General features: G+C 40.0%; 2 protein-coding genes across 10 annotated transcripts in view; one reads left to right on the top strand and one right to left on the bottom strand.

The window, feature by feature from the left end:
• LCP2 (lymphocyte cytosolic protein 2) overlaps positions 1-10,517 on the top strand; it is a 50,194-nt gene extending 39,677 nt beyond the window's left edge. Inside the window, exons 16-21 of the mRNA XM_054488437.2 lie at positions 448-577; positions 2,035-2,084; positions 5,391-5,485; positions 6,094-6,171; positions 7,726-7,881; positions 9,772-10,517. Of these exons, the coding sequence (XP_054344412.1) occupies positions 448-577; positions 2,035-2,084; positions 5,391-5,485; positions 6,094-6,171; positions 7,726-7,881; positions 9,772-9,894 (632 nt within the window). The 3' untranslated portion in view covers positions 9,895-10,517. The remainder of the gene's footprint in view (positions 1-447; positions 578-2,034; positions 2,085-5,390; positions 5,486-6,093; positions 6,172-7,725; positions 7,882-9,771) is intronic.
• A 1,847-nt stretch (positions 10,518-12,364) lies between these two features.
• On the bottom strand, positions 12,365-19,683 carry C4H5orf58 (chromosome 4 C5orf58 homolog). 9 transcript variants are annotated; one of them, XM_054488440.1, is made up of 4 exons: positions 19,616-19,683; positions 18,397-18,480; positions 17,524-17,617; positions 12,365-12,635 (listed from the first exon to the last, which is right to left on the bottom strand). In XM_054488440.1, the coding sequence occupies exons 2-4, from the start codon at positions 18,457-18,459 to the stop codon at positions 12,484-12,486; spliced, it is 309 nt and encodes a 102-aa protein (XP_054344415.1). In that variant the 5' UTR covers positions 18,460-18,480; positions 19,616-19,683; the 3' UTR covers positions 12,365-12,483. The 9 variants fall into 9 exon arrangements, with proteins under 9 accessions (XP_054344415.1, XP_054344416.1, XP_054344414.1 ...); XM_054488441.1 differs by having other exon boundaries at positions 18,397-18,558; positions 19,616-19,637; XM_054488439.1 differs by having other exon boundaries at positions 18,397-18,562; positions 19,616-19,630.
• Positions 19,684-19,925: the final 242 nt, after the last annotated feature.

Here is a 19,925-nt window from a genome sequence, read left to right as displayed (position 1 = left end):
TGCATGCATGGTTTGATGGAAACATTTCTCACATTTATGTCTTCTAACACATGTGGGTAAAGAATCAGTAACTGCCAATGAATGAGATAGCATAAAATTTTGACTTTCATAAGACAAAACTTGTAAATCATTTCTGAAATTTATAAGGTTTCCAGCTGACAATTTTCTGCCAAGTTAACATTTCAAAAATGAAAAACAAAATAAATGTGTATTTTAGAGTATTATCTAGATCTGCGCCCCTTTGTAAATGGATTCTATGGTGGTTAAGTCATCTAGAAACACCTTGAGAGCAAGGTTCCATCCTACTACTTCCTAATTACATCTGATCTGCTGGATTTTTGTGTCCTCTTTATACTAGCTGTTTCTAACTGGGGGGCGGTTATGGAATGTTTCTTAGTGACAGCTGGGGCCTGCCAATCTCATTCATTGTTTTCTACTTCTGCACAGTGCATCAAAGGCCTTTGCCCCAGCCAGCACTACTTCCTATGAGCTCCAACACTTTCCCTTCGAGATCTACTAAGCCAAGTCCCATGAACTCTCTCCCATCCTCTCACATGCCTGAAGCATTCTCAGAAAGGTTTGTGGCTCTGTCATGAAATTCTAGCTTAATATAATGTTTAGGTCCATCCAGTACTGAAGTAATGCCAGGCAGATTGAGAAAGAAGGAAATGATAGGTTGATAGTAGGATCTGAACATTTTGGGTCTTAAGACATAAAACCAAGCTGAGCATTAAGAACGATATGTTACTCCACCAGTGTCCTCTGAGTCTCTGCTTGAGGTGAGAGGAGTGAGGAATTGACTTCCTCCTTGATCCCTCCAGATAGAATGGGTCTTTTGGTAGAAAATAAAGAATATTTTCACTTTATGAGTTCAAACCAACAACAATAATTAAGAAACCCAGTTAGTCTAAGTACTTGAAGTTCATCTGCATCTTGGTTGGGGAGACTGAGAAAATGCACCTCGTGCTTGGCTGATGCTAGGAATTCATTGCAGTCTCTGTCCCCCTGTTTTCTCAGTAGCAGCTGTGTTTCTCAGGGCTGGTATGAGGCTGCCCAGGGGCAGAGGCATGAACAGGAGAAAGGCCCAGTCATTATCCCCAAACAAGCCCACAGACAGCCTGTGGTGTCCCCCAAGTCCTTGAGCCCTGTAGGCTCACCTCCCTTAATATTCAAGGAGAGAAGCCAAGATCCTTCCCTAATGTTGTAGAAAACTCAACCACCCACAAGACTCATCCACCCCCACCAACTCCTAGCAGGATTCTCACAATGTTTCCTCTGCCCTGGGACCCTCTGGCCCTGAGTTTCTGCTGCTCTTCTCCCTCTTCCCGCTGGCATCTGCTGCCCTGTCTGCTGACCCTCCTGCTGCTTTCCTCCACGCTAGCCCCAACCCTATCCTTCATTCACACAAAATCCCACACACACAAGGTTGCTGTGTAGAGCAGACTTTTCCCAAAGGTTTGGACTGGTAGGTGCAGGAGTTGCTGCTCAGTGTGGAGGGAACAGACAGCATTTCAGGGCCCCCTGGGCCCGCCTCCCCAACCCAGCCCTGCAAATGCTATCACCCTCTGCTGCAGAGCCCACCTAGCATGCACTTCCCTTCTCACCTGGCTTACTCTCTCCTTGCAGACCCTAAGCCCTGGGGATTCACTGCTCACCAAAGACAAGCCCATTAATATAATTTCCTAGCAAAAGGGAAGTCCTCTGAGAAGAAGACTTCTGTATTCTCCCAACTCAAAGAGCTCAAGTTGCAGCCAATTTTTAAAGTAACTGTTAAGTGCCCTTTACACAGTTGAATGTTGTTGCTGTTCCACCTTATAAAGCTTGTTAGACTTTGGCATGGTCCACAGTGGAATGTAGTTCCGTTCCCTGTGTTCTGTGTTCTGTCCCTGTGCCCAGCCCCCATGGTTTTGGGGGCAGCAGGGGAAGTGATACCAAATCAAGAAGCATTTGCAGCCTGGCTTCCCTAACCCAGCTCCCCTGTCTGGCCCCATCACCCCGATCCAAATAAATTTTGTTCTTTTTCTGTCTCCTCAGTAACAGCAGTTTTCCACAGAGTGCCTCCCTGCCGCCATACTTCTCTCAAGGTTTGTACTCTGGGCTTTTGTGACATGCTTCAGCCATCATGCCTTTATGACTGGATCCCTAACCTGTCCCAAAAGCTTTCGACAAGGGTTTTATTGTTTCCTAAAAGCATCTGATTTCCTCATTCAACATTTAATTCAGTGTCTGCAGTGTGCCAAGGGCTGTCGGAATGATAGGATAGCACCTAAAACACAACACACACACACGTATACGTAGACATGCCCATACACACATGCACATATACATGCACACACATGCATATACGTGTACACATATATACACGTGCACACAGGTATACACATACATACACATATACACACATACACAATACATGCACACACATGCACACATACACACATGGACACACCTACACACATTTCACCAGGAAGCCAGCCCTCATCCCCAGTCTTCCTGTGCAGAACTATTCCTCCGGCTCCGGTTTCCCTACAGAATCCTCAGAATCCTATTTGGCTTTCTCTGCAGTTTTAGATTTCCGTGATCAATCTGTCCATGGTTGTGAGTTGGGGAGCGTGTTCAAAATACAAACTAAGAGAACTTAACCTCACAGATTCTGATTCAGTAAGTCTGGAGTGAAGTCAGGGACCTGTGTTTTTAATAATACCACCTCTGGATGTCCATGATAAGTATTCGCTTAGAGTGTTCTGCAATTTGAACGTGCATACAGATCACCTGGGAATAGTGTTAACATGCAGATTCTAATTTAGGAGGTCTGCGGTGAGGCCTGAGTTTCTGAATTTCTAACATATTCCATGCAATGCTGTGACTGCTGGTTCATGAACCACTTTGAAAAGCGCCGGGGCAGGACTAATTTGTGTTTTTTATCCTGAAAGACTTGCAAGTGACAGGCACTTGGTAGGCACTTTAAAAATGCTTGTTGAATGAGCATCAAATGACTGGGGAAAGTTACCCAACTCTAGTAAGTAGATCTTTACCATTCCGGGAAACTGGCTTAGCATTGCCAGATTTTCCAATTTTTTCTCAAGAAAAGTGAAATTATTTAATTTTTAAATGTTGACTTGAATTTTTTTAAAAATGCTGTGAAGAACAACAACAAAAAAGCCACTTTTTTTGCAGTCATGTTCCACGTGCAGTGTGTGCACGTGCCAGTGTGTGTTCAGTAGAAAACTATATTAGTAAGTTTGAACTGATAGTCTGAGAATAAACATTTTTTCCAAGAGCACATCTAAGGTATTCAGTTGGATGCATCATTCCATAGAGGGGCGAGATCCCACTGCTGACACCAGTGGCACCCACTAAGTCTTAAATGTTTTCTAAGCATTTGAGGTTATGGTGGTGTCCATGTTCACCACATGGTGTTCACAGTTTCTCACCCAACCCCTAATTTTCCACAATCCCCAAAATTCACTGTGTTTTGCAAACACACATTTGTGTTACCTCCTAGCCTCTGTAGCCATCTGAGTTCCAGACACATCACAGCAATATTTTCCAAAGCAAGTTCCACAGATCTCCAGTTTTATGAGTCTGTGTTGAGGCTTATTAATGCAAATAGTTAATTATTTTTGGAACATTAGCTTGATCCAAATTGATCTCTTTTCCCCTGAGACTGCCAGGACACCTGGTCGTTGGTCTTCTCTACTGGTTCTACTGGTTGTTCCAACATCAGAAGGGTAAAGTTTGTGCTGTGCATTGTCCAAAAATCTGTCACGACTCCCTTGAGAGTCTAGATATTAAGGGTGGTAGGTGACTGTAATAAAAAAGTGTATGTGCTTCTCTGTTGTGACTTAGAACTCTATGATGCTGGCCTGCAGGTGCAGAGGCAGAAAGAGAATCATTTCTTAACTGTAGAACAGCCATGCAATGCGGGCCTTGGTTCTGTTACTCTCCTGTATTGTTAGGTTTCATTCATTCAACAAGCATTATAAAAGTGCAAGTGTTGGACTGCAAAAAAATGGGGATGGGGAAGGTCTGTCTAGGCACTGGGAACTTGGAGAAGGAAGGCACTGGCAGCTCAGGGCCAGCTTGTTTAGAAACAGGGAAGGAGCATCTTAAACAATCCTGGTGATGTGGCTCAGCAGACTTGTTTAAAAACAGGGAAGGACCATCATAAATCTTGATGATGTGGCTCAGGAGGATTTAGCCCTTCCAGGTGACTCTCCTTTTCTCAGTGGTGTAACAAGGTAGACGTAGTGACAATCCGTGGTGTAGAACCACCGGAAATACTTGCTAACATGCAGATTTCTGAGCCCTAGGTGCTCGCAAGTCGCCCAGCGATTCTGACTCATGCACAATAGCATTTGGTAACCACAGGTTTAAGTTTTGGCTTTGCCACTGATAGCACATGATTTGCTTAGCCTCTGAGCCTGTATTTCCCCATATGCAAAATGAAGACAATACCTACCTTGTAACGTTGCTGTGAGGATTAAAAAAAATGTACACACAATACCTTACTCAAGATCTGGACAGAATTGTGCTGAATAATATTTGTTGAAGGTATGAATGAATGATGGATGAATAATTAAGAGAACATTTGACTCACAGAATTTTTCTGTTTTTAACCATAGCCTGGCACATAGAAAATACCCTGGGCAACTGCAATAAACACAACTAAACCTTTCCTGAGATTAGGAAACATTGTCCTAAAGTTTCAAGGAACTGTAAATGAGAAAAAAGAGTTTTAGAGAAGATGAGGCACAAGCACTGGGTAATTAATAGGTGCCCAATAAGAACTTCCTGATATGTTGCGCCTTCTAGTGAGTTGAACAGTCTACCTGTTTAGTTAGAACAGCAGGTAGCAAACTTTGATTCTAAAAGCTAGCAATATTCTCGAGGTAATTTCGTCTTCTCTTGGGTCACTTACATTTCTTTTAGTGGAAATATTAAGAACATAATTATCTTCATTATTGCATTGTCCCTACATCAGCTGTTGGGAATCCATTCTGCCTGTGCTGATAGTATAAGAATCTATGAAAAATTTGTCTTTTGAGCATTCATTTTGACGTTCACATTCATTAAAACAATTGCGAATTTTTTTATAAAGGGATCTAGTCACTTTATATTATGTAACATGCACATTTAGAAAAATCACTCAAAGTTGAGGTTCTCTTCTCAAAGTTTTACTGGCATGATTACAGAATAATGCCTGAGCAGCCCCCGTGGTTTCAAACAGATGAAAATTATTTTTGAAGCCCTGGTTTCTTAAAATGCTAACTATAGGAGCAATCGCAAGGGTATTTTTTTGGGGGGGTGGGGGAAATGTGTTTTGTGTTTTGATAGCAGCAAACAATAGCTTACAGTAAATTAACTTTCAGAATTCTATACTTTTGAAGGCCCTAGCAACAGACTACCTATCAGAGCCGAAGGCAGAAACTTCCCCTTGCCACTTCCAAGCAAACCTCGGCCCCCATCCCCCGCGGAGGAAGAGGTAAGAGAGCATATGTTTTTATTTTTGTTTGTTTGCCTTTTCTCTAGTAAAAGAATCACCAGAAACTCCCATTGAATGTTCTTCTGTACTTTTATCTTCCATTTGTTTTATTTTATTTATTTGAAAAAAAGTTAAAGGAGAAGCTCCAGATGAACAATATGTTCTTTTTCCTTGGCATTCTTTTCAGACTCTTTCAATGGCAAACATGTGTTTTGCATTAAACACCAAGAAAAATAATCCTGTTTTTTATGTTTATGACCTTGATTCGTCACTTAACTGCTCGATAACCCATTTTTCAATCAAGCAGGTTATTATGCTAAACTGAAGAAATTACTGTATCTGTATCTTTCCTGAAGAGGTTCCATACTGTAAGGAACACTTATTCACAAGCATTTTTGCAACCAGTGTTATGATAAAAAGCAGTTCACACAAAATATCTTCTATTTAGCCCCAGCCAAATGACTCTGAATGCAAATTAAGAAAACAAATGTTTCAGACCTCCTGGAATTGAGGTGGTGATTTATGGAAATGATTACTCAGAGGCTTTTCTTTTCACTTACATCTGTAACTGTACAATTTATTCAGTTTCTAAAAATTTACATTTTCAGAATTCATTAAATGAAGAGTGGTACGTTTCTTATATTACCCGACCAGAGGCAGAAGCTGCTCTTAGAAAGATAAACCAGGTATTGTGCTATAGTTTATTTTAACATAGTTATAAATATTAATGGCAGAGAAGGGAACTGACTTGTCCTGAGTAACAATTACAGGCTAGGAATTCTGCTAGGTGCTGTTGCTTTCTGTAATACCTAGGAGACCCATTAGTGCCAGTTTCACAACTACCAGCACCCATAGCAGGGATTTCTAGGCTCGGGAATCATTAGGCTGGCAGAAGAATCTCAAGGCAGTCATTTGGTTGGCAGAATCTTAGGAGATTTTATTAATGAAAGAGTCTGTCTTATCATAGGAATCACATGGTGTCAGAAGGAGACTCTCTTTCTCCCAAAGTTCCAACATCGTACCAGTTCTATCTTCCTCTTAACACAGACATGCCATCCATGTTGATGTGAAAGGACCAACATTAAAGAGACAGCAGCAACTTTTTGCTTTTTGCCCTAGACGTTTCTAGCTAGTCCTTTAATATCATAAATTCTTAAACATATTTCCCGTAGCCAGTGCCGAAACTTTACCTTAGATTTATTTATCAGAAATGGGAAAGCAAAAATCTTTCATCTTTCACATTTAAACTCCACACCAGTAGTTCTCAGTAGTAGTTGCACATTTAGATCACCCAGAGAACTTTAGAAAAATCCTGATTTCTGGGTCTCACCTTGAGATTCTAATTATTCTGGGGTGCTGTGTCAGCTCTGGGAGTCTTCAAAAACTTCCCAGGTAATTCTAATTTGAAGCCAAGACTGTGAATCACTGGTCCAGAAGTATGTTTGTTTAGCAGAGATATTCTGACAGGCTCAATTAACTTGCAATACAAGGAACAAAGGAAAGTCATTAGTGCCAACTCATGGCTATTTAAAGCTATCCTGATTTGGTATGAGGAGAAGGGAGTAGTTTAAAGGAGTCCTTACCAATTAATTCTATTTTAATATTAGATCTTTACAGTATTAATATTATGTGGCAATAATTTATTGAATGGAAATTTAAAGTACAGGACAATCAAAACAGTAGTTTAGCAAATATCAGAAAAAAGAAAAGAAAAGAGAACATTTGCATTCAATTTTGCTCAAGTGTCTGATGAAGGAAAGACTATCTAGAGATCACAGGGTTTTAAGAAGGGTGAATTTCATGGCATTTGGATGTTTTCTGACTTTGGATGTGGAAAAGAAAGGTTAGGGAATTAACTCACAGGAATACTAGGAAGATACATCTTGAGTTAACCAATAAAGTTTTTTATTTCTCCTGGCCTTTTTATCCACTCAACCACCCATTTTTTATTACTGAACAAAAGATTCCGTTTTTATCAAGAGACTTTAACGAGATTGACTCGGAAATTTCTTTGATACAATCTCTGTTGCCTTTCTTAATAACAAAATAACTCATGACACATGGGATCTGTAGCTGTTTGGAGAACTGAATGTTCGTTGAATGACAGGTTTTGCACTCAAGAAGCTGCAAAGTGCAACTGACATGTTTGCCAGATCCCTAGAGGCTTGTCTACTACTCTTACAAGCAACAAAAATATTGACTTTTACTGCTCCCATAATAACAATAATTTGTCTTTTTAGGATGGCACATTTCTGGTTAGAGACAGCTCTAAAAAAACAACAACCAATCCATATGTCCTTATGGTGTTGTACAAAGATAAAGTTTACAACATCCAGATCCGTTATCAGAAGGAAAGTCAAGTTTACTTGTTGGGAACTGGACTCCGAGGGAAAGAGGTAAGCATTTCACATTTCGACATTTTCCCAAAGTCTTTATTTATGCCACTCTGCATGCCTTTGTGGAGCGATCTTCGGGAGTCCATGCTGTATGGCAAATTTAGGATTAAATCACATTAGTGAAGCCCTTCATTTACTGGAAGAGAAATAAAGCAAAATCTTTACAATGGTTACTTCTGCCATAGGATTCTTTCTTGTATATCTTTTATTTCAAATAATCACATGTATAATTTTCAAAATCAAGAAAAAGTATGTTAACTTAAAAAAATCTACTTAGATGGTGTCAAAGGCAAGTTCCCGCTATTATTCACCTCTGTGGCATAATTTTAACGTAGGCTGCATTTTAAGTTGACACCACCTGGAAAAGGGGAAAAATTAGAATATTTGCTGGGGTGATTATTCAAATACTTGGCTCATTTCTTAACAAAATGGCGGTTTGGCCCTGTGAGGATGGCCAGATCGCCAAAGAAATTCTTCTCTGTTAGGCCAGGGTTTAGATTCTCATGCCAGTCACTTTTTGAGTGATAATCAGAACTGATGGAAAGAAACCCTCAGGGCTAGTTTTTTTGCAAAGGAAGCTAACAACTGAAGGTAACGCTCCAAACATACTCTAAGTTCAAAGTTCCAAGAGGAGGACCAGCTGAATCAAACACATCCTAAATGAGAAACAGCTTACCCATAACTTCTGCTTCACATACTTCTGTTATGATAATGTTAATGAATAGAAAAAAAATGCATGCTTGTGATCAAATGTTTGAATCGCTGGTTGGCCGTGGATAGAGCTGCAAAGACCCTATAGGAGCAGAGGTATTTGCCCTTCAAGATTTATCTTGGTCCAGTGTGGAAACACACAAGTGCAGACCAACCACTCATTGCAGCTCCCATGGAGGGAGGCACCTAGCAGATTAGTCTTAAAGGAAGTGCATTATCCTGTCAGGGTTCCTAAGTGAGTTGTGACCCATGTCTAGAAAAATGAATTAGGCTTTTCCCTCTCTAGCAAGCAATCAAGGCTGGGGCGATCCAGGCTATGGCTGCAAAGACTTGGTTGCTGAGCCTTTATGAGTGTGAAGGTGGCAGTGAGGACACAGCAGCGAGATCATGAAGGAACTCCTGTGCCATGCTGCAGATCCCACCTCTAGACACCATGAACTGTGTCTGACCTCCTGAGTCCTTATACTTCCTAACACTGTTAATGACTGGGGATGAAATAGAGACACAGAAACCAAAACCAAAACCAAAAACAGAGCAACCCGAGGCAAGAATATTGTAATCGTGACTATTTACATGACCCCTTCATATGAAGTTAAAAATATATGCATTTCAAATTACATATATATATACACACACACACACGCACATATTTTATCTTTTTTTTTTTTGAGATGGAGTTTCCTTCTTGTCACCCAGGCTGGAGTGCGGTAATGGCGCAATCTCGGCTCACTGTAAACTCCGCCTCCCAGGTTCAAGCAATTCTCCTGCCTCAGCCTTCCAAGCAGCTGGGATTACAGGCGCACATCAGCATGCCCAGCTAATATTTTTCTATTTTCTAGTAGAGACAGAGTTTCACCATGTTGGTCAAGCTGGTCTCAAACTCCTGACCTCAGGTGATCCACCGGCCTTGGCCTCCCAAAGTGCTGGGATTACAGGCGTGAATCGCCGCACCTGGCCCATATTTTATCTTTATCTATGGTTTGTTGGATGTTTATGAGGAATTTTTTTCAAAGTTCTATAGCAGAAATCATTAAACTAATTGCCACATTTACATTTTTTCCCCTACAATCCTCATCACTTGAAGAGGCAGGATATATTATGCAGATAAAAAAACTCAAGGTGAGGTTCCTGCTTTTCATTCCAATGTTGACTCATCTCTCCCTATCTTGACTCTTTCAGGACTTTCTGTCTGTGTCAGATATTATTGACTACTTCAGGAAAATGCCACTTCTGCTCATTGATGGGAAAAACCGAGGTTCCAGATACCAGTGCACATTAACGCATGCTGCAGGGTACCCATAGCAAGTTATAGCTGAGCAAATGAACCGTCCTCCTGCCTCTGTTGCCAACACGAGATCGGCCAGCCTTGGTCAACGGACAAACACTTAGGACTGAACTGAACCCCTCCCTCCCCATGAACATAAGGGTTTTATCCTTTCCTTTAAAAACAGTGTTTGAAATGAAGACTGTCAAATATCCCATAATTTATTTATTCTTCTTCAATGTTTGTAAAGTGCATGAGTCATGTTCACACTTGAAGTCGAGTAGTGCACTGTAATAATTCATTTTTTAAAAGATTTTTTTTAATGCCCATTTCAAAATACAGTAGTTTACACAGCTACAGAAACAATTTGGGGCAAGTTTTAAAACACTGAAACAGTAATAGTTCTTGGTGTCACATAAAACTGATTTGTTTTTTACAGCCAAACCTCTGTCAGTCAGAGGCATTCATTAGTTTTATACATGTAATTTGAAAATCACTAAACCTCATTTTCTCAGCAGCAATAATTTAAGAGGCTTCAAAAATATAATTTCACTCTTACTTATTTGGTATTTTTTCCTGGGGGCATTTTTATGTAATTTTTTTATGAAAAGATAAATGCATGTTGAGGTAACTTCTGGGATTAAAATAGTCTTTTGCTTTACTTTTTTGGTTTCCTAAAACAACTTTATTGAATGTTAGTCCATACTGTTATATTTTTGTCTTAAATATAATTTAAACTACAAATACCAAAAGAAAACATTTTAAATTTAGGGATGAGACTTTGGTGTATCGTGGATCTAGGTTTAATGAACACATCTGGGATTAAGGTGGCATTTCTTCACATCTCCACACCCACACCAACCATCACAACCCCCCACCAACCTTCTCCCAACCCCAAAAGCATTGTCCAGGGATATAGATTTTACCAAAGGCTTCCTGGGAAGATGAGGGAGAAACACTTTAGATTACATGTGATCAGATTTTCCTATTAGATATGGCTCTTCTATCTCTTGTTATCCCCCTGACAGCTCTGCCATAAAGTCCCTTCTCCTCATCCTTCCCAAACAGGCTGTATATGTGCTTTGAGGTAATTAAACTCTTTCCTCCAGTTTACAAATCTCACTTAACACAAAATATAGGCATTCAGCCAGATTAAAAAACTGGTATTCAGCCAAATAGTGACAATCAGTTGTTCTTCAAGTTTTTCCCTTTGGGACCTTGGTTGTTATTGCACAACTTTTATTAGCAACAATTTTTGGCATCTCTGCTTAATCTACAAGTTTTCAAAATGGAAAAGAGTATCTTGCATCTTCATTTTCATGAGCTAATAAAAGGGGTATTGGAAGGAATATAAGAAGTCACCATTTTAAAACTGATGATACGTTAAAATAAGGAGTATGCGGAATGTAGAGACTTTTAACTGATGATAAAAATGGTGTTTCACTAAATCTCATCCTTAACAACCAGAAGTTCTCAGTTTAGGGTCCAAAACTTAGGAGTTTAAGGCTGAAAACCCTGCATTCATTTACATGTCTACACAACGGGTTATTCAGCAAGTATTTACTTAGTGGCTCTTCTGTGTTAAACAAGCGAGCTAGGTACAAGGTAGTAAGGACAGCATACACCATAGGTTCTAGTATCGAGTAAGCTCCACTTGTCTTGCTTCGCCATATTCTGTCTTTACGATTCAAAAATATCTAAAATGAAGGACCTGATAGATTTCAAAGCAACTATTTGGTAGTGAATCATGTTTATAAAACAAACCAAAGCTCATTTTAAGTCTCTTAGTGGAAAGTGCCATTAGGATTAAGATGTTCTATTCCATGGCTATGACTGAAATCAATGTTGGGAAGCTAATATTTTCATGACTAGCATTCTCTCTCTGTTCAAGCACCAACAACTCCTTTTGGCTGGGCCTTGCCTCTTTTGGCCACAGACCTTCTATATGACCCCAGGTGCATCAGTCACAGTTGCTCAGAACCCTGCTCAGTGATAAACATCTTACTAAAGCTGGGTCAGTCAGGGTCACTCTCTGGAATGTTAAACATGAGGCCTGAGACAAGATCTCTCCTTTATCTGGGGTCCTCAAAGGCAATGCTGTACACTTGGAGCTGCCTGCTGCCCTGCAACTACTCCAATTTACCAATTATCTGGAAGAACCAGTCTACAATAGAAGAGAACGAGGCCAACACACAAAAACACAGTAAAAGGATAGACAAATTAGTGGGATCCCTGAAATCTATTCCAACTATGCACTTCCAAGTCACATGACTCAATAAATGCTTCAGCTGTTGAGTTGTGCTTGGCGTTCACTACCAGGAGAGTTCTGATTAATATAAACTCATACCATCAATTAATAATTTAGTAGCTCTCTTTCAACCTGAGCCAAATTCAAGCATAAGCTAAAGGATAAGCAGTGACCCATGGCCAATTTCCTATGTCATACGCTTGCCATTAGTGACGTAAGTTAAACCATTCTTCAAAACATTAGCCTTCAAGAACATGAACTGCTTGTTTACATTATTTTTATTTTGTTTTAAATTATATATATACAAATTAGTAAACTCAACTCTCCCAAATATTTGTTAGTTCAACAATAAAAACAGAAACTCATAACAAATAAGAAATCACATAGAAAAACTGTTAGAAACAAGGGATACATCTGATATTTTAGACTCTTCAAAGAGGGGGCTGTTTCTTTCTGCTTCTGCTAAGTTCTCAGTCTTGACGGGATGATTAAAATGTAGGATAAGGTCACAAAGCAATAACTGTGAGAGCTCTGTGTAAAACAAAACAGGAGATATTATATTGTAGCACATATGTCATAAAAAACTATTATTGCTTTAAGTAGCTATTTCTTCCTAATTCCTAATTTAGTGTTTTTCCAAGTGATTAGTGATCAAACCACAACTTAAGTGCGTCCCATTCTGACTTAAAATAAGATTTATGTAGTACAAAATAAACATGACATAAAAACTTACTAAAAGGGTGCTCTTTAGCCCAACTTCTCAGCTATATCACTAAACTGCAACTCGATTTATACAAATTTGATTTATATGGTTTTAACTTATTTTTATCTATGTTATACATGCATATAGTACCAAGAATCACATAAGTCTAAGACATGTTACAAAAAATTGCAGTTCCAATCTCCCAGAGGCAACCACTTTAAATTTTTTTTTTTTTTTTTTTTTTATAGCTCACTTTGTTTTTGTTGCTTTGGTCATTTCAGTGTGTCTGTTTTGAGTATTTTTATTGTGGGGAGGGGTGCGGTGGTGTTTACCTCTGTAACTTTAAATTTTTTGAGATTTGATTTTTTTTTTTTCAATTTTCAGTGTTACCTGCCTCTGACACAGAAGATTAAGATATAGCTCTTTCACACACCCTCTTCTCTCCCAATATACTTCAGGAAAAATTTTTGCTTAGCTCAATTATCTAATGTTTAAATGTTAATTATACAAATATTCTTCACAGCTGAGTCTTGTCATATGACATTTTCCTTCCTGCACGCAACCCACCAGAGTTAATAATTGGGTTTTTTCATTGCTGCATTATCAGAAATATATCCTCAGATATATATCAGAAATGTCTCCCAATTGAGTAAATTTGCTCTTGGGTTATTCAGCACCTTAGCTATTCTATTGTTAAAATGTCTCTCCTCTCCTGGAGCCTTCTGATTTGCTCCAATCTGAGCTGATTGCTTATTAGCACTGCTGTACAGCTGGTATCTTGGGAACTCCCTTCACTAATATCCTAGAGACTCCTTTTATCCCTCCATTCTGTGGAGTGCCCCTTTCCCCAAATTCCTGCGTCTTTCTCTTTTTGATCTGTTCCCTTGTTTGGTGACATATAGGCTCAGTAACTTCCAGGGGGAATAAAATTATATGTCTGAAAATTTCTCTACACTAATCCTTAATTAGGTTGACTAGCTATAGAAATCTAGGTTGGAAATCATATTTTTTCAGATTTCCAAAGACACTGCTGCATTGTCTTCTAGGTTCCAGTGAAGCTGGAGTCATATGAGAACTTTCATATGATTGTTTTGTTTTCAGAAGCTTTACAGATCTTTTTGTTCTCTCAGTAGACTGAAATTTCACAACATTCTGCCTTGGTATGAGCCTATTTTCATCCACTGTGGTGGACTCTTTCATTGTAGAAACTCATGCCTTTCAGCTCTAGAAAATTTTCTCTGTTTCTTTAATGAATTGCCCTTCATTCATTGCGTATGTTCTCTTTCTAACACTCTTATTTGTTGGATGTTGGACTTCCTTCACTTATCTAATCCTTCTCCTCCCCATCACCAACACTTTCCATCTCTGTTGCTTTGTTTACACTCTAGAGGAATTTGTTCATTTTACCTTTCAACTCTTCTATTGAGTTTTTCATGTCTATTGTCACACTTTTAATTTCCAAGAGCTCCTTCTTGTTCTCTGAATATTTTTTATAGTATCTAGTTCCTTTTTCATGGATACGGTATCTTCTCTTCTCTCTGAATATTAATAATTTCTTGAAGTTTTCATCTCCCCTCATTATTTCTGTTTCTTCCTCATTGAATCTGTTTATTTTTTCTCTGCTTTTTAATATTAGATGTGTCCCACAAATATCTGTTGTGCCTTAGTTGCCCATATTTAAGACTGTGACACTAAAAAGACAATTGGAAGTTCTGCACCTGTGGTACTCAATAATGTGGGGTGTTCTGGCTGGGTTATTTTGTTGGGAGAACCTCTGCTATTAGTATCTTTAGATCTTTTATCCTAGGCTGGTCAGATTCCTGAGAGAAAAATCTACTTGGAGGGTATAAATCTGGCTGCCAGTATTTTGGTAGCCCAGTGAAGAAAAAAAAAACTGGGGGTCTTGTAATTTGGTATGTAAACTTTGTTTCAGTATCCTTCTTTACAGTATACTACTTTCCCTCAACCTATGACTAGTGGCTCCAGAGCAGATATCCTTGTTTTAACCTCAAGTCTTTTGTCACAGTGAAGGGATAGCTGCCCAGCTATGCAGAGGGCAAAAGAGACCTCAGGGATCTACAATTCTCATATATTTAACTAGTCCTCCTATTATCCAAATTTCACCCCTACTTCCAGAAGATCCTGGTGCCACCATGAATTGAGTCGTAGGGGCTATTTTTGGCTTTACCCAGCCAGCTTAGGGTTCAGATTTTTGGGCTTTGGGGTTCAGACTTGTCTATTTGCTTCTCCATTTGCCTTTTGTTTTGTTATCTCTTCTTGGAATCTCTTTACTTGTGGATTTTTGTCTCTTTAAAAATCACTTAAATTTAAATCTCAGGTGTACCACTGACTAGTTGCTCGACCTTGAAAAAGTTAAATCTCCCTATTTACACATCTGTAAATGCCAATGGCAATAGTTCCTACCTCATAGGATTATGATGAAGAGAGTTCATTTATGCAGAGCTCTTAGAAGAGTCCTGGATTATGGTAAATGCTGTAAAGGTTGGCTGCTGACATTACTATTTAGGGGAGGAAGTGAGGGTGCACAGAGTGTTCATTTAATCCTCTACATTTACCAGAAGTCTAACTTCCTAGTGTAGCTCTACAGGTCTCTCAGAGTCTAACTGCCTGACCTACCCATACAATGTCTCAAGAAAACGTCTATCATAGTTATTACATTTTATTTTAGGAAAGAATATTCTCCAAACTAGAACAATTAGATAATCAAGTTTGGGGGGAATCTAAAGCTTCTTAACTGTTTTAAATGAGTTCAAGCATCCAGAATGATTTATTCATTTAATAAACATTTTTTAAGAATCTAATCAATCAAGACATGGTGTTAAGTACAAGAAATACCCATAAGGAGCTTACAGTTGAGCAGGGATAAGAAAAATAAGGAAATATGCAATTATAAAATAGTATAACAGGTGACAGCAAAAGGCAGAAAGGATAACATGCTGGCTCAAAAAAAGTTTTCCATTGTAAGAGACCTTGACTACTAGCAGTTAACCTGGTGTGTTGGAGGTAGGGTATAGCAATGGGATTTCAGACAGACAAGTATGTATTGAAACAGATACAGAAAAGCACTTGTGGATATGCAAATAGTTCACTACGGCTGGAGCATAGAACGTGCAGGAAGAACAAAGTAAGAGACTACAGAGGAAAGGAGGGGAATGATCTGAGCAGGTCATATAGTCCATTCTAAGATGCTTAGACTTTATCCTGAGGACAATGGTGAGCCAATGAGGGTTTTCTGCAGATTCGCATTTTAGAAGGAGAATCTTCACTGTGGTGTTGAAGCTGGGTTTGAGAAATGATGAATTAAAGGTAGTCAGATTTCTTAATATGTACTGTAAATTTGTGAAATACGTAGCATAATGCACTTTCCAAACTTATTTGGCCATAAGAACATGGACTCTGTTCTACTGTACACCATCTATTAACATCGCTTGAAACAGCAGGGTTCACAGATCAAAGTCCAGGAAATGCTGTCCTAGGGAGAACACATGAAAAAATCATATTAGGCACTCACTATTTGGTGCCTAACTAACGGCCATGCCCTCTTCTTCTTGGAGTCACAGCTTGATTTTGTTTGAGGTGTCCCTTTCCCCAGCTCCTGTAGTAAGTTCTGACTGGTCCAAATTGGTCTTGGCAGTCCCAGTCCCCTTAGCTGTGGCTGCTGTAAGCATCAGCATGTGATGCAAATCTGGCCAATGAAAGAGAAATGTGCTGGAAGGATCTGGGAAGAGACTTATAAAAAGAGACTATCTATATATGACCACCTCTGAAGGTAATGACCATGAGGAGTAATAAAAAAAGTGAACATAACAGAGCAGAAAGATGGAAAGAGCCTGGTCCCTGACAAAATCTTTAAACCTCTGAATTAACTTTAGAGCTCTGCTACCTTGGATCTTCTTGTTTTTCCTTATTGTATAAGTTAAGTTGGGTTTTTTTGTTACTTATAGATGTAGGCCTCATAACCGACACAGGTTATCTTTAAATACCCAAGAGTTGTTTTAAAAAGAATAACTACATATTCAGTGTAGTTTTCCCGGTTAAAATAGGACTCTTAGGTGAAAGCAATAGGGGAACCAATTTCAGCTAGCCGGTGAGAAGGAATTGTTTAAAATAGAATGGATTGACTAGTGAGACACGGAGTTCCCCAGCATAAGAAATATTTGGTCAGGGATAGATTATCCCTAGAAATATTCAATCACAGAAATTTTCTTGGGATAAAATAACTGAATATGTCTGTGAGGTGAGCGACTAAACATCATGACCTATAAGGTCTAATCCTACCGTATGAATCTGTTTAAAATGAAGAAGCTTTAAGTCACAGAAGCTAATTTATACTTTTTAATTTGGAATGAACCTTAGAGGCTTAGTAAGAATTTACAAAGACAATGAATTTTGCTGAATGTGACATAGTCTTGTAATGGTGTGTTGAAGGGAAGGAAGGGAAGTAAAATTTACAGAGGTTAGACAACCTGATAAGCTTGTTAGTGTCAGGGATGGGAATTCAGGTCTGCTAACTCCAAAGTCGAACATAATTCATCTTTAGAGATCTAGTTCACTTACACTGAAAACATTTGTTAAGAAATAGAGAAATCCTAATTAGTGGGCAAAATTTACTTATACTCCAGCAGAAACACAAATTGGCTCTACCATTTATTTTATAACAATGACATGCAAACATTTTAGTGATTCAATACTTACCTTTTATCTTCTTCAACTCTGAAGAAATTGTGCTAATATTTTTAATTACTTTGTCCACATTTAGCTTATGATCAGTAACACTCTTCTTACCCATCTGATTTTAAAAGAAAAACAGAAACAATGTATAAATCAGTATTTATGTGTACTTTTAAAATACTTACATTTTCAGTATTTATATAAATCTGTTATTTCAGAAATAATTATGAAACAAATCTTTATAAATGGTTAGGATTCTAACATCAAAAGGCATCAATGTGTTATGTAATATTTTTCCAACTGAAAACTCCAACTGGAATTTGTAGGATGAGGTTTCTTCCTCAATCAAACCATATCCACAAGATACAGCTTACAACGGAAATGAAGATGTCCCCTTTTCAGAAAGCTGCAGCCCTTATAAACTACCTTACAATTTAGCATTTGTGTTAAGATCTTCTCTAATTTTGTTTATGTAAGTCCATGTCTTTTTCTAACTTATTCTTGAATAACAGGGCCCACATATGATTTAAGTACACAGTGAAACTCAAAAAAGAATTTGATTCTAATTCATTAAGAGGATAATTCAATTATAATCCACTAAGAGCATGGCAAATGGCTAGTTCGGTTTTGGGAGTTAGAGTAACAGACATTTTAATTTTGGTTAACTGAAATGTATAAATCAATGCATTCCTAATGTTATACAGTATCTGTATTTAACCAATTGTGTCAGATACAAATATACAGAGAGGTGGTTCACTAGAAACTAGTCTTAAGCTCTTCAATCTCTCAAAATGACTTGAAAAACTCAACCTCAATTAGCATATACAACTCCAGCAGTGTGAAAGGTGGGCAGTTATGGGTCAAGCTGCTTGTCCAAAATAATGAAAACAAACTAACCTTTAAGTCAATCCTTGCCTCTACCTTTTCCTGAGCAGGGAAAATTTCTCCAGTTTCTCTCATTTCAGAGCCACTGTAAAAGAACTAATTTTGTTTCCCAGACATTAATAAAATGCGCTTTGCATCTACCTCCAAGCCCCTGTTCTCCGGGATGTCAGCTATCTTCCTTGGGCATGCCAAACCAAGAGTCAAGTTGGAGGGAAAAAGAAAGATGATATTTTAACAAGGGGTGGAGTGGTGGAATTAAAGAACTTCAAAAATGAGGAAAAAGTTTTTTTAAAAATAGTAAAGTAGAAACTAAATAGTTTTAGAGCCCAAGACAGTGGCCTCTCTCCGCTCTGGGGTCTGCTTCTCCTGGGCCCTCGAGTGCCCAGCGGGTGGGTGGGGTGAGGGCACAGCGGCATGTAGCTGGGACTGGACTGGAGGCAGGACAGGTCTGGGTCAAGCCCTCCCCAGGGAGCTCGGCCAGGCCACTACCCAGAAAGGAGAGGCTGCTCCAACAGCAATTCACCGGGAGTGGGGAAGCGGAGACCAGGCTGTAGGGGCCATAGGAATGGGGGGTCAGAAGCCAGGATGTCGCCGACTCAAGGCCTGATACCACTAAAGCGCCATCTCCGGGCCACAGGACACCGCCCAGGCCCTCAGCCCGCAGCCCTGCGGAGCCATCATTAGCACCGCAGTTTCTACTTTGAAAGCCCAGCCTCCTCCTTGGCCCAGCCGACACCTGGGAGGAGCCCCAGATCTTTGGGGCCCTCAGCGACCCAACCGCCCATGAAGACCCCCCAGATCTTTGGGGCCATGAGCGGCCCAACCACCCGCTCAACGGCTAAAGATGGAGCCTGAGGCAACTGGAAGTTTCCACAGTCCTCGCCCTCCCAGACAGGATTTGGAATGAACCTTAGGGGCTTACTAAGTTTCTTGCCAAGTTTAGGGCAATGTAAAATGCCCTCAGAGTGACCCCGGCCTACGGACAGCCACCACCCGCCCAGCCCACCCAGCCAACTGCTCGCTTCTCGGCCCAACCGACACCCAGGGAGAGGCTCTGAGGCCAGCCTGGCCCACTGCCACGCGGGATGTGAGGTCCCGAAGCCAGTCTGGCCCACTGCCCACCCGTTGGGTGGTGGAAGATGGAGCCTCGGGCAGCCTGGAAATTTCAGCGGTCTTCACCCTCCCAAACCAGATTAGGATCCTTCAAGACCCAGCTGCCGTCACTACCCACCGGGCCAACCGTCACCGAGGTTCTGACAGGAGCAGGGAGCCGACGGTAAGGCGAAGCCGCGCCCCCTGATTGGCCAGCTTCTCCGCCTGCGGCATCCTGGGAGTTGTAGTCCCAGGCAAGGCCCCTACGGAGAAGGTTCTGGATGCCGGGTTACAACTGACTCGCGCGGCCACGTGGGCGGAAAAAGCACTGACATTCTCTGCCCCCAGTGTGCCAGGCTTTTGCAACCCTTATCTGCATTTAAGTTGCACAGGATAGCTGTAGCGTTAAGTGCAGACTCTGGAATGAAGCCGCTTGAGTTTGAATCCTA

Source organism: Pongo pygmaeus, chromosome 4 (assembly GCF_028885625.2).
Source record: "Pongo pygmaeus isolate AG05252 chromosome 4, NHGRI_mPonPyg2-v2.0_pri, whole genome shotgun sequence".
NCBI lineage: Eukaryota > Metazoa > Chordata > Mammalia > Primates > Hominidae > Pongo > Pongo pygmaeus.
Note: the sequence above shows the minus strand (reverse complement) of the source record. Positions and strands in the feature narration are given on the sequence as shown.